The sequence below is a fragment of the Amblyomma americanum genome, chromosome 2 (assembly GCF_052857255.1).
Source record: "Amblyomma americanum isolate KBUSLIRL-KWMA chromosome 2, ASM5285725v1, whole genome shotgun sequence".
NCBI lineage: Eukaryota > Metazoa > Arthropoda > Arachnida > Ixodida > Ixodidae > Amblyomma > Amblyomma americanum.
Window position 1 is genome coordinate 31809865 of NC_135498.1, and position 18568 is coordinate 31828432.

An 18568-nucleotide genomic window follows, 5' to 3' on the forward strand; every position below is an offset into this window, starting at 1 on the left:
AAAATGACATCCCAATCGCAGATCCAGGCCACATAATCAGCCGTCAGTCACGTGACTTTCAGAAATAGCGTACCCAACTGGTCACACCCAAGCGTATTATCTTTCACTTTCCTCTTACCAACACACTGGAAGCTGGAACTCTCGTCACGTTATGTGCTCTTTTGAACTAAAGACATGTGTGAGGACGTAACCGTCCACATAAAACGCCCTGGTCATAGCGGCACATATTTCCGACCGCTGTGATTGCCAGTACACCGCATGCAAGCACATTCTCTTCTAGTGCATGTTACACAGAAAACACATGGTGACTTCAAATGAAAGATTATGCATACGAACTCGTTTTTCGTTTACCACAGGGCTAATTGAGTGCCTTGAGGAAGAGAGACAGAGCTGTATTGCCGCGTGGTTAGGGAATGGTAACAGGAAAGGAGACGAAGAACTCGCAATGGATGCTGTTTATTAGGTGAACTGCCACAATAGCAGCACGTTCCCTGACCGTGACCGTGACAAACACGGAAAGGAACCGTTCAGCGTGCGTTGCGTACTTACAAAGCATCATCGCACATTGTCCACTAGTGCATATCGCGATAGGTGTAGAAACCCAGACACGATACTATGGGTGTGCCTTGCACGCGTTTGCACGTAATGAACACAAAACAAACAAACATCCAGCAACAAAACTCAAAATCAAGCAAGGCTTAAAGTAACAGATAATACACCCTTCTCAATATGCAAAGTATTGCCACATGTCCTTATAACCTTAGCTCAAAAAATGATTTGTGAAATGCACATAGCAGTAAGAAACTAGCTTTTTTTATGCTGTAGGCATTCAGATCTCCACAAAGAAAATTATCTTCATCTTAGAATTAGAGGAAACAATCTTGAAGACAAGTTCCAAATAGTAAAGCACTCAAATTTAAAGTATTTGGTCTGGTTAGATACCATGCGCCAGTTTTAAAGAAAGTCTGACTGTACAACACGTAAAGTACGTTCCCAAAGAGGTGCGGTCATATGGCTCGTTACATCTTTACCTATCAACCTTGTCCTTAGGTCACGGGGGCAGGAATGGGTCGTAAGAACTCTTTTCCTCAACCGCATGCTCCCTAAGAAACGCATCGTTCAATTTAAAGTCCTAATAAAAGGAAAGTCTTTGTTGCATATTTGGTTCGACGTATACGTAAGCAGAAAACATTTTTTCCCCAAGTAAAATCCTTTTTTGCCGTACACACTGTGACGGCTATCAGTTTATGAACTTTTTTTTCTCGTAATAAATATATTTTACTACAGTATAATGTAGCCAACTCAAAAAGAATCGCAGGATTTAATCTCATACGTTGTAAAAAGTAATTTTGTCACTCATTCACGGATCTATCTAAATGTTGCGGCTAGTTGCTAAATACTTCGCAGAAGCGACCAGTGCCACCAGCAATGGCTCCACTGTGACGCTTGTGATAATTGCAGCCCCGGTGAACTTGAAGGATCTGTAGACGACCCTGTTGCCCAGGCTCTGCTGTTTGCGCAGGTTTCCGGCGACCCTATTCTTGCAAGTGCCGAAATAGTAGTACAGGTTGTTCCGCAACTTCCTCAGCTGCAAGCACACCCAGCAGACAATATTAACGACGTTCGACGCAAAATAATTAACGTTTATCAGCCCTCGCTTAATAGAAACATCTGTTCTTAAAGCCAGCACAAATTTGCGACTCAAGATCGACAGTGCTCACACATACTATACACGCCCATGCTCGTTCGCAGTGCTCGCCCGGTGCCTTATTCGCCCTTCCCCACGAATTTATGGGACGCCATAAATTTATGGGACGCAAATTTGATTTTAAAAATGTTTCTTTTTCATGAAAGTCTCAATACCTGAGATTCAATAGCGCTATACGTAATTCGTGCAATGTGAATTAGGATGCATACGTCTACGCCACGAAGCGTGAAACAACGGGGATGAAATTACTTTTTTTCTATTAAAATTCTGTTGCATGAACTTTATAGTGCGGGTGTACATTCGCGCTGCATCATTTAGCATGAACTAGTACCAACCAACCAGCCCAGCTTCATATCTTAATAATAACTGATTTTTTGGGGAAAGGAAATGGCGCGTATCTGTCACATATATCGTTGGACACCTGAACCGCGCCACATTGCAGCTCCATATCTTGCATTTAGAACCCTCACTGCCACGTCGTTTTTTACCTTGATGGTTTCGCAAATCAGAGGAGGTAAGTGACCTCAGTGAAAAGTCTTCTCCACTGAAGACAACTCGCGTAGCTAAAAAGCAAAAAAATAGCCAAAATAGCGATAATAATAATAATAATAATTGGTTTTTTTGGGGAAAGGAAATGGCGCAGTATCTGTCTCATATATCTTTGGACACCTGAACCGCGCTGTAAGGGAAGGGATAAAGGAGGGTGAGAAGTCGTTATCCAGGCGAAGTATAATAGGCCCATGTTGCCATCGAAGTTCAAAGACTTGTGAGAACTTCTTCAAGTTCACCACACACTCTAAACACGAATACGCCTATATACGCCTGTCTGGGAGTAAAAAGAGAGTACGCTATCATATAGCGAACTCCTTTATAAAAGAAACTGCGCGATAGAGCAGCTTACACCCTTTGTACTCCTTTCGTGTTTAGAGCGCACCCTAGCAAGACCGATCAGGGGAGATGTTTTACCTGTTGCTCACCGATGAAAACCGCGTTGCTGAAGACCACCACGAGCGCCTTGTTGGTGCATGGCGGGAAGGTGAGCGAGCCCAGGTAGATGTAGTAGCTGAGCGTCGTGTTCGGGAGCAGGTAGGCCATGGGAATCTTGGTCTCGGTCGAGTTGCCCCGGGACGTCATGTGCTCCGTGGCATTGATGAGCACGTCCAAGAGCGGGTTGGGCGCTTCCCGCTTCTGCAGTCGGGTAAAAAAAGGATGTTCTTGGACGACCTCATTACGCGTCTATGTGACCACCAACGTTTTGAAGCCAGCCATTACTAGATACCCCGTTAAGTACAACGCCACATGGAATCGTTAGGCCGGCGACCACAGATTTCAGCTCCGGAGTACGTTTCATACCAGCTAGAAACTAAGACCAAATTGGTCCCCCCTAAATTCAAATATTTTCGAGGGCGTTTGCCTCAGTTTGCCTGGGAGACAACACTGTGTCGTAATCTGACAAGCCGTCCTCCTAATCCGCTACACATTGCCACAATTGGAATTATCTCGCACGAATCCAGAGCGCCCGCTTTGGGATGAAAGCTCATTTGATCAGTCTAGAAACATCAGTGCGCAAACTATACCTTCACTGAACCATGAGTGAAAATTGGCGGGTAGGGATAAACATTTTACTTTTTCTACATGCAGGCGTCTACAGAAGGAGCAGTTGACTCCTTATCACAGCAGAAACACTGCTCTCGTACAGTGTCGTGCGCCCACCCTTACAAAAAAATTTTAGACAGTCTATAAACTGTCCATAAACTTCTGTCTAAAAGTCTATAGATTCTCTGTAGACAAACTATAGAGAACAGTCTATAGGCAATGCAAATCCTACATACAGTCCTTAGACCATCTAAAGATTTATGGCCATATACTTTTGGTAGCATTTCGTCTATAGACAGTCTATAGACTATAAATAGACAAAAATAAATATCTATAGGAAGGCAATAGAGTCTATAAGAAGTCTATAGACCATTTTTATGAGGGCAGTTTCTGCATTGCATCGCATGATCGGCAAACTAACTACTGCGTTTTTATGGAGGAAAAACGCTAAGGCGCCCGTGTGCTGTGCGATGTCAGTGCACGTTAAAGATCCCCAGGTGGTCGAAATTATTCCGGAGCCCTCCACTACGGCACCTCTTCTTCCTTTCTTCTTTCACTCCCTCCTTTATTCCTTCCCTTACGGCGCGGTTCAGGTGTCCAACGATATATGAGACAGATACTGCGCCATTTCCTTTCCCCAAAAAAAAACAATTATTATTATTATTATTATTAAACTAACTACTGTCATGCATATAACGGTCTCTTAGGTGTCCGAGTTTGTAGGTCGCTGTTGTCCCTCTGAAACACAAATACATCTGGAAGAAAAATGCAAGGTCCCGATTCCGGGCTGAAACACCTCGTATGACTACAACAATTTCACCCTTTTATGTGCAAAGCCCTCCAAGACCACAACTCCACTCCCTCGGTCTTTCTTCCAGTTTGTTGCTTCACATTGTCAAGTATACGACGAGAAATTCCATGAAGTTGTTCCCATTAGTCTGCATTAAGGCACCGAAGCCGATGAGGCCAGACCGCAGTCCATGTCTCCGATTGCAATGCTACGATGGCTGGACATACAAGTGCAAGTGGCGTCCGATTAAAAGCCAGGCCTGCCTACCTCGAAGAGGATGACGAACATGGCCAACCCTTTGTCCCGTCGTAGGCAGTCAGAGGGCGTTGGCGTCTCGCAGGACATCAGAAGCTGTAGCTGCGCAGAAACGGAGGAAAATAACATTCAACTGACCGTTTTCAAGCAACACAAGGGGAGAGGAGAAAAGAGGGCATATGTCCAGCACTTACAGAAGCGGCAGAAGAACTTCTCTTCAAACAGCTTACGAATTCAAGAACATTGCGGAGTGCACTACACCGAGCTACAAGTAAGGCCCTTTGTTATGAAATTATTTTCTTTTCAGAATTCGGGGGGGGGGGGGGGGGGGGTAAAAAGTGCATGCTAATTCTTCAGTTCAAATTCGTGTACAAACACGGGTTATTCAAGAAAAGGTTCCATAATCCGGGTTTTTCGACTTATTTTATATAGCAAAAACGACTGTTAGTGTTTGTTTTTGAGTGGGACATTATTTCATTTTTTGTAAACATTGTTTTTTGTAAACAATTCAGAATTGGAAGGGTGCAGAAAGGAACTATTTTTTCGAAATGAAACATTCTATTTATCTAATTATATTTAAGTCGTCAAGAACATTACTATTCCCGTTCAGCACTTGCTCGTTTGATCTAGGCCTGCCGATGTACACAGCAGAAACATTTACTCAGTACAACAGTGGAACACAGCAGCCCTAGGACAGGGCTCCATTATCCTTGGTGCCACACAATAGAATGATGCTGCTGAGACTTCTGGTCGTTCCCTGCGTTTGATTCTTAAAACATGCTTTTCGAATCTATTCCCAAATTAGGTCAGACCTGCAATAACAAGAGCTAAAAGAGGAATAAAATCTGCAGCAATTCGCCGCAAAACAGTGCATTATAGTTAGCACAAGAGATCCGCTATTGCCCGTGCGTTTTAATCACTTTCTTGCATTGCGGAACTGCATTTTGTGGAAGGCGCACTTTCGGGCAGAAATCGGGGCTTCACTCGATCTCTGAGAAATCAGCTTGTAGGACAAGAATCCGGCGAATCAGGAAGAACGAAGGTCCCCAGTTAAAGAACACGGACTGCCCACTATAGGGCCTTATCACTATCATCAGCTGCACCTCGGAGATGCCATACAGTTCGTCAGTGAATGTTGTTTTTTATACACTAACCTGAAAAGTAATACGTCCACATGCTCTGAAGTCAGCTTTTTTAATGCTCCAAGTTGCAGCACAAACTGAGAAAATGAAATAGCAGTATTTTTCACAACCACAATACCTGACTGCATTTATTTTCTGCCGGATTCGTCTCACGCCATAACAAAAACTTATTTAGACAGTCTATAGACCGTCCGTAGATTTCTGTCTGCAAATTCTATAGATTTTCTATAGACGAACCCTAGAGAAGTCTATATTCAATACAAATTCTATGGACCTCCTGCATGTTTGTAAACAAACGAGGTGGCGCTGCAGTCGCTAGCGAGCTCGTGGTAGGCAAAAGGTCGGGGAGTGGCGTCGCGGATAGGTGTTGTGCGCGGATTTTCAAGGCTTGTAGGCGCGTTTCCAGTTTCAGCAAATCACAGCAATGGTCGATGCTTCCAACTTAGTAATTTGTCGAAGTACACGAGCTCGCGTTGTCCACGTGCGGCCTATAAAGAGAAATAGTTTGCCACTGTGTATTGTATATATGGCTAGTAGTAAACATGTAGAAAGCGTTCCTGCCGTTTATTTACGCGCTAGGCATTGAATAAAACAAGTTTTGACACTCTGCACTAGCCGGAATGATTTTACTTCGGGACAGTAGTGAGGGGAAGTGCTGGCGTTGTTTCGCCGGAGCAGACATGCGCTCATCGTCTGCTGACATACGTACGTGTCGCGCTGCGCGAAAAGTGGGGACAGAGTCGTGTCCCCGATCTCCTGTCTCGCTTAGCGCTGTTTTTAGCCGCATGACCACGCACCAGCCAGGCCGAATTGTCCTCTTGTTAAGCTGGTCGATTTGGTGAAAATTTTTGATTTCTAGAATTATTTCCTTTCCTAGCCCTGAAGTCTAGTTTCGTGACGAAAAATTATAGCAAAATATTGAGTACAAATTTATAAATTACGCTCTTTAGAAGTGTGGTCGTCAAAAATTGTGAGGTAATTTCTTTGATTTCAGTGCCGCATTACTTTGACCAAAGCGAAAGCGAAGATGCCATAAACGAGGGAATAAACTTTAAGGTCCGTTTTCTGACCTCTCACATTTTCTGCGACTGGATCACTCACCTTCGTAATTCGCATGAAAATCAAATGATTCCATTTGTCGCAAACTATTCCTGAGACGTTGAGGAGCGTAATAAATCTCTCGATTTTTTCCCTACACGTGCAGTATTGTGTTAGTTATTTTTTGTAAGAAACGTTTTCATGTAACTATCCATGCATAAGTACTGATCATATAGAAAAACAACTAATCGCGTCATCATACAGAACAGGGCTTTATGCATATGCTGGCATAAAAAAAAAACTGCGCACTATCTACTCAATTATTTGAGACCTAGCTTGGGGGGACTTGACGACGGTGTTAATTATAATTACCCAGAACTGCGCCAGGTATAGCTATAAATAAAAGGAATGACTGAAACTAGCGTAGGAATTTCATATTTGCACCAAGTTTAGTTACATATCGCATGCATGAATAACGAAAACACTTTTCATTTCCGCGTCCCCTCTCAATCTCGCCACGTGTCTGTTAGTAGCACGCCTGCGGCTGCTTCTTTCCAAACAAGCTTCGCGATCATGTATTACCTCATGAAACATGACACATGCATGATGCAATGAAAAAGAATATGGCGTTTAGCACACTTAAGGTACGCTATTCTAAGCACACCAACGCGACCGCGCAAGATTGACACAACTTACCAGACTTCTTTCTACTCGAATGAAATAATTACGTCGTCATATCAAGAAACAGTTTCAAGTAACTATTAAATGTCAATAAACGCGCCATTTAAACATGGTGTGCTATTAACAAAAAAACGCATTCCTTGGGGGCGAGTGAACCTGTCGGCGCCCCGTACACTCCGGCTCAAGGTGATAAGTACGTGTGCAGCTACATATGTCTTTTTTTTCCTTGAGCAATTATCAGCCTACTATCCTGAAGTTCAGGTGAATGAACGCCGTAACTTGCATGCATTAAGTGCATTGAGTGGCAGTGCCTATCGACTCCCAGACTTCGCGCTTTACAACCGTGGCCCAATGCCTGTTAGCCAGTTTCCGAATGCGGCATTTATGCGCGAGAAACCTATCGAGGCTAATTTAATATTTTTTATGCTACTACGCGGATCCAGCAGTGACGCAGCTGGTCAATACATGCTGCTTCTGCAGTGCACAGGCTTGAAGCAGCCGCCGGTAGCTGCGGCAGCTGCGGTAGGCACGGGCAAGCGGAACCTGTTTTGCCTACCATGCGAAAGTCGCTGCTAACATCAGCGCCACCGCATTTTCGTGACGTCGCGGGGTGAAGGAGGTCCATAGACAGTCTATAGACAATCTATAGATTTATGGCTGCACACTTTTAGTAGACTTTTTTCTATGGCCAGTCTATAGACTATGAGCAGACAAAAATAAAATCTATAGGAAGGCAATAGAGTCTATAAAAAGTCTATGAACTGTCTGTAGACCATTTTTGTAAGGGCGGAGTAGTGCCGGACAAAGCCGACAGTGGCCATACGATGCTGATTTTAACTCAAGCTGTCAGAGTCATATTTGCACTACCAGATGTACTACCGACTGCGCCAAATCCATCATCGCGTTTAAACGCGTTAAAAATGGCATAAAACGTGTAGCGTCACCTCGGCGGCGAAGTCGCGGCCGTCCAGTGTGTGCTCCGAGCCCTTCTCGCTGGTCTCATTGCCGAAGCGGAAGACTCCCTTGGACAGCTTGTAGCGGGCGGGCAGCGGACCTCCGTACGACTCGAGATGAGCATCCTCGGGCGTGATATACACTGTGTCACAAAACGCAGCAAGCGACAGCGGCGCACTTTCGTCACTACTTCTGCAAGGTCGCCTCGTGTGCTATGCGATCTGCAATGCACCGGCGAGGTATAGACTCCAAACACGAATACGGCTGGTTGGTTTATAGTGTTTAACGTGGCAAGGCGACTTAGGCTATGAGGGACGCAGTAGTGAAGGGCTCCGGAAATTTCGACCACCTGGGGTTCTTTAACGTGCACTGACTCATCGCACTGTACACTGGGCTCTAGAAATTCGCCGCCATCGAAAATTCGACTGCCGCGGTCGGGATCGAACCCGCGTCCTTCGGAACAGCAGCCGAGCACCATAACTGAGTCACAGCGGCGGCGTTCCTAATACGGCTATATGGGAGTAAAAAAGGTATAAGCACCCCTCTAGCACACTTCTTTTTATAAAAGGGAGTGTGCAGACGACACCTTACTCTCTTTTTACTCCTTTGTGTTTAGAGTGTAGTTATCTTTTCGTGCTCGAATTGCGTACAGTTAACTCGGAGACTCTATGAACTTTGCGGTGACGGTGGTGTATAAGTTTGAATCCACACAAAGTGATGAGAAGTACACCCCTCTTTCGTAAACCAGCAGCTTCTTTAACACATCTCTTGAAAACCTAATCTATTATAGATTGTTTGTTTTGCTTCCATTGCGAGCAAAGTGATACGCAATGAGCGGAGGGTGTTTGGTTTGTAGGTTTGTAGGGGTTTAACGTCCCAAAGCAACTCAGGCTATGAGAGACGCCGCAGTGAAGGGCTCCGGAAATTTCGACCACCTGGGGTTCTTTAACGTGCACTGACATCGCACAGTACCTGGGCCTCCATCGAAATTCGACCGCGGCGGCTGGGATCGAACCCGCGTCTTTCGGGCCGGCAGCCGAGCGCCATAACCATTCAGCCACCGCGGCGGCTTGAGCGGAGGGTGTTTCCGAGGCGTTTTAATAGAACACCATTCCAGCGAAATCGGGTGAAGTTTTTCCTAAATGATTTTTGCAACATTCTCGGTGACCACTCTGCGCTTCAAAAATGTCGTCCCAATATTTTAAATGCAGGAAACAATGCCAATTGCAAAATATAAAATTACTTTCACGACGCGTGCGCCTTCATGCACATGCACCCTGTTTTGAGAGAATGCACCCGATGCGTAGCCAGTGTTAGTATTCTGTGTATGTATAAAATAAATCGGCCAAGTATTTTATGGAGACAGTTCATTTTCGCAGGCATTGGGCCTAAGAGTGGATATCACGCGTTCTCAATGATCTTGACGAGTTCGTGCGTATAAGACATCTGTATTATTTAGTGACTGGAGCAATGAGTTACGGACTATTCCCATACAGCATGTACAGTGTATATTTAACTTTGTTATGAATAGTATGCAGCCTTCGTCAGTAGTTTGGAGCCCATAAGGGTTGATTCCGGGCCATGCTGTATGGCTCATACTGCATCTCCGTTGTTTCAAATGCTTTAAAATAAGGCCAACTCTCGTGCTTACCTCTCCGAATATGGGGCCCTCCACGGACTCTACAAAGACGCCACAATACAGTTAACAAGAGAACCGCTCAGGCGTCCTGCTTTTGAGAAAAGCTGTACATAACAGAATTAGTGTGGATGCTGTGCATCATTTACATATTCTCTTTTTTTTCTCATTTTGAATTATTCAACACGTCCACATTTCTCCGATGGCCAATCATTGCTTTCTTAGCACCAAGCTTGTTTTAACTGGTGGTGTAAGTCTCTCCCTTTCGTTGTACCAAAAAATTATGAGATCACTGCGGCACCCACATTGTAGGAATGCGTAGGCGCTGACGCCTCTTCGCCCCTCTTTGCCTAAATTAATCAAGTTCCACCATTGTCCATTTTGAGTTTTCAAACTTAGCGCCACGCTTCGTTTTCAAATTTGGCGCCATGCTTCGCTTCGTGCGCTTAACAAAACACGTTGTGGGGCTAGTTGGTGAAGCATATTTTCATGAAAGTTCTTTATAGCGCTACAAAACTCAAGGACACAGGAAGAAGCACACAGGACGGGCGCTGACTCCAACTAACATTAGTGAGGCTTCCACCCCCTGCCTTTAAACACAACGAAGGACCAGAGCGCATGCACTTCCGGTTTTTCAAATTTGGCGCCACTCTTTAGCTCCGCCCACTTTCGGTGTTTACAAATTTGGCGCCACTTTTGCTCCTGCCCTGCCCACTTTTTGAACATTTTTGGCTACCATTAATTAACTAATTACCTCACATGCACCTCACTATTTCCTCTGCAATATTTTTAGATGTTCTATCTATTGCAACCATTCTTTTTCTTATAACTCAATTCGTTCGAACGTTATCGGGATGACGAGCTCGTGATGACACGAAAGCGCAAGCAGCCATACAGTGCTTACGCATTAACATATTAAGCGACACGCGCGCTCTATCAGATCACGTGCCCGATGCTTTTCTTACGCGCGTGTCCTCCGTTCTCGACCTTGAAGCGGAACGGCAGGTTGTAGCCGAGAAACGAGATGGGCGCGAAGCTCTTGAAGCTGGTTTGCAGGAAGTTGATGTTGACGGGCGACTGGCCGGGGTTTCCGCACGCCTTCTCGAAGTGCGGCCACGCATCCTGGTCTGCGGGGAACGCGGCAACGCTTTTTTTTTACCGCCACGCGCACGCCTCCGCTCACTCGGTTGACATGCTTAAACGCGATTAATCGCGCGCGTTAAGCGTAAGCGTGGGCTATAGTTACGTCAGCGGCTCGTAAATGCGTGTAGAGCTTCCGTGTAGAATTTTGAAGCGAAAGCTTCACTACGCTAGGTTTTCCCAAGAGGGCAGGTCATGTGACCTACTGACGTCATCACAATCTGCCCACCGTGGCAGGTGGCAACTGCCCCATCGGGCATTTCATCGAGGCTTTACAGACAACCCGTTCGGAAGTGCGTATGGCGTTTGTGAACGTAGCCATGCAAAGAAAGCGTTTGCTTCTCACCAGGGTTTACCAAAGTTTAAACCACAGCTAATTTTTGTTTGTCGTGGTACAGGCGTTCTAAATGCAAAGATATCTCGTAAATAAGTTACTTTCGAAGTGTGTCCTCTGTGCGCACGTGAAAGCAATAGTAAAGAAAGCAAAAAAACAAAACATATTCTACTCTTGCATAGAGTTTTGAAGATAAATTGAGAAGATCATGCATTTAGAAAAGCTACTAAGAAAGAGAACTTAATTTTCACTCAAGCTTGAAGAGTCATTTTTGCAGGCACACTAATGAAGTGTTTATTTCGTACTGATTCGACCTAGGCTCAGTGTATGGAATTCGTGAGGTGCTTGTAACATAGATCTAGGAATGTTTTTTTACTTATTACGTGTTTTCATGACAAAGTGTTGTTTTTTTTTCTGGAACGTGTTAGCAAATTACTTCGGCTCGGATGCTTTTCTGTATTTGATACTTAATCTCAGCCACGAAATAAAACCGACAGTACCTTCTCTGCTTTAATTTTTTTTCTGGAAGGAAGGGATTACGAACTCGAGAGTCGACACCTTTCTCACTAATCTCGTGAGTTGGAATCTTAATGCCTCTGGAATTTTATAGCCATGCATCATAAGCGATGTTATGTACAGGTGCCCGCAAAAGTTTTCGGAACACGAAAATTGCAACGAAGCCTAATCACTGGGCAGCCTATGTATGCAGTCATGAACAGAAATGTGTGTGCTTGGTTGTTCACAGCGCGACCTGCAGAATGCACCCCTCAGTGCCTGGCTGCGGTTCCAGTCAGTGAGGAAATTTATGTTTTTCGTGATTTCGGAGTTCCGAAAACTTTTGTCGCCACCTGTACGCTTTGGGTATGCTACAAGAGCAACAAACCATGAGAGAAGATTTTCCTTACTTTCTGAAAAATTGGGGTCCACATTGGTCACGTTTCCGCAGTACGGTGACTTGTGGGCCCATCTGCCGCCGTCGCAGTATTCGCGCCCTGCAAACAGTATCATACGTGTTGGCACTGCTATAGCGTTAGAAGCTGTTGATGCCTTTACCGGAAGTGACGTCAGTTCCATCCAGCCAATCAGCGAATTGATCTTCCGAAGACGCATTTATTTCCCATGATGGTTCTAATGCTGTCGTACTAATATCTTAAGGCGGATACAACAGCGCGTGGGTTTAAGCAGCACAGCTGCGCGCTGCCAGCGTCACCTTTTGTAACGCTGCACAGAACTTTGGAATAATTCGAGCTTGACGTTTACGCACTTAGTGCCAGTGAATAGTAGAGGACTTATTTCCAAATCCAGTCGATAAATGAGGATATCACTGCAATGACACATTCCGTACATTAATCGCTCCAGAGTGCATCAAAGCATACATCACTCACATCCTGCCACCGGGATGACGTCCCCCATAACATGGTGGAGGGCGACCCTGTGGTATATGTCGCTGCCGAGAGCAGGCCCAGGTGCGCATGCGCATACCAACCAGGTGGTTACCAGAGCAGGGCACGCTGGAGAACCTGACTTCCGAGGGACAGCCGCACCTGAGAAATGACGCAAAACGTTCCCAAGATTAAAGTGCAACGCAGGCTGATTTCAAGTGTGTTAGGAGGTAAACTGGAACTTAGGTCCCTGAGTTGTCACTTCACCTTTCTGTACAAGTTCTGTTAGTGGCAAATCACTTTTCTTTGGGACGCAACCATAAACATGACAACTACGACCGACGGCACCGGATTTTCTGCATAAGAGAAGCCTTAACGCTGTCGCGTTAGTACGCAAATATTGTCAACGCAAATTTTAAACTGTGGGCTTGAACGTCCAGAAGCAACACATAGGCTATAAGGGGCGTCATTATAATAAGTTTTTGTGAAGCTGTGGAGAAGTTTCTGCGACAGTATGGAATTATGTCTGAGGTGCTACGCATCAGGCTGCAATAAAACACCAAATTGTGTTAGCTGGGTTAAAATTAAGTCAGTCCAGTGTCCGCCACAAACGATAAGTTTCTGCCTACAGCGCGACGACACGGCAGGTATAAGCGTAGCAGATGACAAGAAATGGGCTTCACTTCAAAAACTCATTAAAAAGAACGCTTCGTTACTCTTTTTTCCGAAATGAAAAATCACCTTCAGTGTATCTAAGTGCGCAATATTGTGTGAACATTTTTTTGCGTTTCATTTGAAGTTTATGTAGACTTCGATTTTCTTAGGCTTGTCGGTGCAGGTATTCTTGTGAATGCCTTTGTCTACCCCGCGCTTGTCACGTGACTGTGACCCATAAATAACCTTTCGTCGTTCCAATAACATTTTTTTTTGCCTCGGATTCAGGCAGTGAGTCTCAGCTCAGCCTGCCTCAGCCTACCCCTAGCCATCGCCACACATTTCCCAAGGCATACATAAACTAAAATGCGTTTAAAACATTTTAAGACATCCCAGAAGCTATAAGTTTCCTGCGGTTCACTCGATACTAACTATAAAAGACGCCAGAGACCAATTAAAAATTTAGGCACCCAATAACCGCTTAGTCTCTGCATGTCGGTTATCACAAAACGGCACAGCAAGGTCACAAACAACTGATGGCATGCGTGTGGCTGCTGGAGCTATGTTCATCTGTGCCTAGAAAACGAGCCGTCGCGTGTCAACTAAGAGCTGTAACAGGACTGACGTTACGTTCCGACATGCACATATGACGTCACACCGCGTTCCTTGTCGTTGCGCTCGCCTCCGCTCGCTTCGCCAGCTACGCCGCATGCCTGATAACATGTCAGAGGATTGAAAAGGAGAGCTCGAGTGCGTCGCAGCCACAGTCGTGTCGACTTCAATGCGACAACATAGCTAGACAACCAGACTAACCTTAACATGCAATCAAGATTAACCAAGGCTAACAATGCTATGATTTAGCTTTCGTTCCGTATATCCTGGAATAGCCGAGCTAAGCCGCAGCGTTCATTTGGTGACCAACCTCTCGCGATCAACCATTAATTTAACCACCACCTGCCAGGGTAGGCGCATATAAAACGCGCCAATGACGTTACAAATTTCCTATCCAATACGTTTATAACTTGCTTAAGTTTCAAGATAATAGCAGCTTTCACGAAAATCTCTGCAGCAGTGTTCTCAAAGCATAGCGATGGCCTCCATGTTATTCTGACGTTCAGGTTTGTCCTAGGAGAGCAGGCTAATCGCAACGTATGTCCAGCCAACCAAAAGTAGACGTTAACCGGTCAATAAGCGATGATGATTTGTATAAACTGTGAACGCTTACGTGAAAGCCTCATGCTGTCGTAGAGGACGCAGTATCACCAGCTGGCTGGTCTTCGGAGCCGATGGAACGACGACCTGAACGCGTTAACCGTCTTCTTCTTCTGTGCTGGGAAAGGACCGAACGTGTTGTTGTTGTTGTTAGCCTATCAAAAGATGGCACATACCCACACTGGGGGATCGGCCAAGAATCGGGTGGCTATTCACCTGAACGCAGTCAATAAAAAGGAAAAGCACGTGGGAGCGCAACACCGGTGAACTCTTCGTCATGAACAGAAAAGAGATGAGAGTTTTGATTTCAAAATTATAAGAATAATAATGAGAGGGATTAAATAATAATGATTAAGTCAAAATGTAATAATTGATGAAAAAGAAAAATTTTGGAACACTTAGCAAGGCAGTCGGCGAGATTCTATCAGGAAATTTAGAACAGCGGTACAAACAGATCTGTGGCTGAACCCAAATGTGGTGGCGCCAAATGATAGCAAGAGCGGGCTGCTCAAACTAAGGCCAAGATGCTGCAAGGGCTCCTCCAGCAACCTTTTTCTCAGAGAGTTGAATCGGCGACAATACAGCCAAAAATGTTCAATAGATTCAGGCTCACGGCAAAATGCACAAAGGGGAGAAAGCGCCAAACCCGACTTGTGTAAATAGAAATTTAGAGGGGGGATGCGGCAGCGCAGCCTCGTCAGTGATACTTCAAGCTGCCGAGAACAAATTTTCCTGTTCCAATAATATTTAAGATGCTCATAATCCGCCGATGTTAAAAGTGTTGTGTCTTGCGTGCTTAAAAACGCACGCCGCCGAAATCTAGAAGCTGTAATATAGGCTGTAGCCGGGATGACTGGCAACACGGGGCCGCTGAGGGAAGCCTTTGCGAGATTATCAGCAATCTCATTTACTGTCACACTGCTGTGACCGGGAACCGAACGTTGTTGTTGTTGTTAGCCTATCAAAAGATGGCACATACCCACACTGGGGGATCGGCCAAGAATCGGGTGGCTATTCACCTGAACGCAGTTAACAAAAAGGAAAAGCACGTGGGAGCGCAACACCGGTGAATTTTTTGTCATGAACAGAAAAGGGATGAGTGTTGATTCGAGCTAGCTATCTTCTTTTTCCTTGTATCACTTGCGCATGTGTCACACACTGAAATTCATTAGGCAACAGAAGCAACTGGGCGGAAAAAATTATGTAGAACCTTTAAAGAATAGTATGCATGCAGCACCTTTAAAGAATATTTCTTATGTATGGTGTATGATGATATACTGATGTACACGTTGCGTGAAAGCTAAGGAGAAAGAAGCCGTTGCAGTATGAGCCCGGATCAAACATTGCGCACTCAAGTTCACAGGCTGTTTCGTAAATTGCTTTCAGCGTCTCATTGGTTCATGTTGTTGCAAAGAGAAAATCTGTGGCAAAAGCGGCTCATCAAAAAAAGTGCATGAAAAAGCAGACAGTTTGCTCTGTGCCACGTGTGTGTCATTTAAGCTGTGCTGTCTTTTGTTTTTATTTCTTTCTCCTAAAATCTTGAGAAAGACATTGCAAGTAATGAAACACATAAGTTTCTCAAAACATTTTAGAAATTTTATCAAAAAGTTCTCCTTTACAGAGGTTTTCGTTTCGGTTGCTCTCACCGCCAAGCTCAACGTCGTCATCTCTGACGTTTACGTGGTTCGCATAGTTCGGCCTCCTTCTGTGCATTTCTTTCACTCTTCTTCATCCTCTTTCACTTATTTCAATTTATTAGCCCTTTCGCAGAGGCGCGGTTACAGTGAGGTTTTTGGAATTTCCTTTCAATGATAAAGTTCAAAGTTCCACCCTGTTCAAATGCACGCTGTGATCTCGCTCTACTCAGTAGTAAGCCGGTCATTTCAGATGTTTGTTCAGAATGTCTCTGAAATTTTGCTCATCAAATTGTACCGAAATTTATACGTTCTGCTGACGATAAAAATTCTACTCATTTCAGTTACTCATCTAAATAATTGGCTCAAGTTCATTTGGCCTGCATCCTTTAGAGCGCCCTTATGAGTGTTCTGTTCTTTTCTGTGCATAGGTTCACGCGAGAAAGTGGAGGCAAAAAGCCTATACCGAGCAACAACAAAGAAATTAAAAAATTACGAGGGATGCCTCTTGCTACCGCGCGTTTTTAAGGACTTTTCTCGCGCGGGGAGTGCTCTGTCATTTAAGCGACATTAATGAAAGAAGAAAGGGGCATTGCCGCGCAAGCCCCGTGGCTTGGCTATTGCATCGGATTGTGAGGGACATGTTCCTCATAACAATTACGAATGCACTACACTTAAGTGGTCCACGTAACCCATATAGAGGAAGTTCTTATCCGTAATTGAGAAGCACTGTGCAGATAGTCTCGTGGAGTGCGACAACAAAATTAGTACAGAATGATATTAACGATGCAACTATCTTCGAGGCCTGCATGTAAATTAAAGTCATTATGATAAGTGTTTGCCCGAGGCGCTTAAAGAACTTAATGGCTCAAGTGTCGCTTCACTGCTTAAAGTCTGTGTGAAATATAATTTCGATGAATTTATTGCTATTTTCCTAGCATTAATCGTTACTACCTTATAATATATCACGCTAGTTTATACTTCTCTTTCGGCTTTTTTTTAGGCTATGAACGCCAAACTGGAGCTTAATTTTTTATATGCGATTCAGCAATCGTTACCATTGTTTAAGAGTCCTCGGCCGTCACAATCTCTAATTTCGCCAAGATCGGTGTCATTTCTAGTTATTTCATTCCACTTTAAGCCTACAGAAGTAACTGTTCGCTAGTCAGATTTATTTATGGCAATTTCATATTATCCGTACGAATAAAGAGCCAAATATGCAAGCGCAGGTCTCCTCGATTTGTCTGCATTTGCTGGACTTGTTCTGACGTGTGACACTTTCGCACTCGATTTGTCAGTGCAGCCAGCGCCACTTGCACTTCGTTATTTTATTTGACATGGTGCAACACGAGTTCTGCTCTAGTCTCATCGCGAGTTCTTTTCGCGTGCAAGTATAGTGCGAGGTGTTTGGCGCCTTCCATAGCATATAAGCAGCATACGGCTCCACGGCCGCGCTTGTTCTTGGAAACGGCCTTGAAACGGCCGCAATTCCTGTGCTAGCTCAAAATGATGGCCACATGGAGCTCGACGGAGCGTTTGCAAAAGAGGCAAATGGTGCTGTTATTTTTGATACACAGGCGAGTGCAACGTCTTTAATGACTTACCACGACTGTTCTTTTTGCCCAGGCGGCCTCCGCACCAGTATTAAGCATGTGGCAGAAGCATGCGCACCAGCGCTTACAGCAGCGACTGTAAGCATGTTACTCAGCCCACATCCTTGGCTACCACTTAGCCTATGACAGTCACTCCCCTGCAACCGTTCGCGTCGACGGTGAACGCGAGGAATGGGGCTGCTGGGACTGGCGAACTACCGGAGACAGTTATCGGGTAGAACGGTGACAGCCTGTACCAGTTCAAGCACAAACTGTCAAATGGTTTTATGGTTTATGAGAGTTTAGCGTCCAAAAGCGACTCAGGCTATGAGGAGCGCCTAGATGGTGTCTTCCGGAGTGGACTACTTTATACTGTGAGTGAATGTGTGTATGGAGTGTGGCACTACAATGGCGTATGTTCTACTGTGACTGAATATGTGCATAGATGGTGACTTCTGGAGTGGACTGTGATGTGAACTGTGTGGATTGATTGTGTGCATAGATGGTGACTGCGGGAGAGAATGTGTGCTATTATAAGAGACTGTGAGCTTAGCGGGGTAGATGCGGCATTGTTAATATCGAAGGGACGCTGCGGTGGAGCAATTGCCGGCAGATAAAGCAAGGCTAACCCCACCTGTAGCATTCAACACCTCAACCTAAACCTCAACGAGCGCCGTAGTGAAGGGCTACGGAAATCTCGACCACCTGGGGTTCTTTAACTTGCACTGACATCGCACAGTACACGGGCCACTGGAATTTCGCCTCCATCGAAATTCTACCGCCGCGGCCGGGATCGAACCCGTGTCTTTCGGGTCAGGAG

General features: G+C 45.0%; 1 protein-coding gene across 1 annotated transcript; it reads right to left on the reverse strand.

Annotated features, from left to right (window-relative positions):
- Nucleotides 1-1372: 1372 nt before the first annotated feature.
- LOC144119606 (carbonic anhydrase 1-like) lies at nucleotides 1373-12778 on the reverse strand. Its single transcript, XM_077652182.1, has 7 exons — nucleotides 12660-12778; nucleotides 12180-12266; nucleotides 10766-10927; nucleotides 8155-8306; nucleotides 4362-4451; nucleotides 2675-2896; nucleotides 1373-1588 (listed from the first exon to the last, which is right to left on the reverse strand). Exons 1-7 carry the CDS (start codon nucleotides 12685-12687, stop codon nucleotides 1373-1375), a joined length of 957 nt encoding a protein of 318 aa, XP_077508308.1. The 5' UTR covers nucleotides 12688-12778.
- Nucleotides 12779-18568: the final 5790 nt, after the last annotated feature.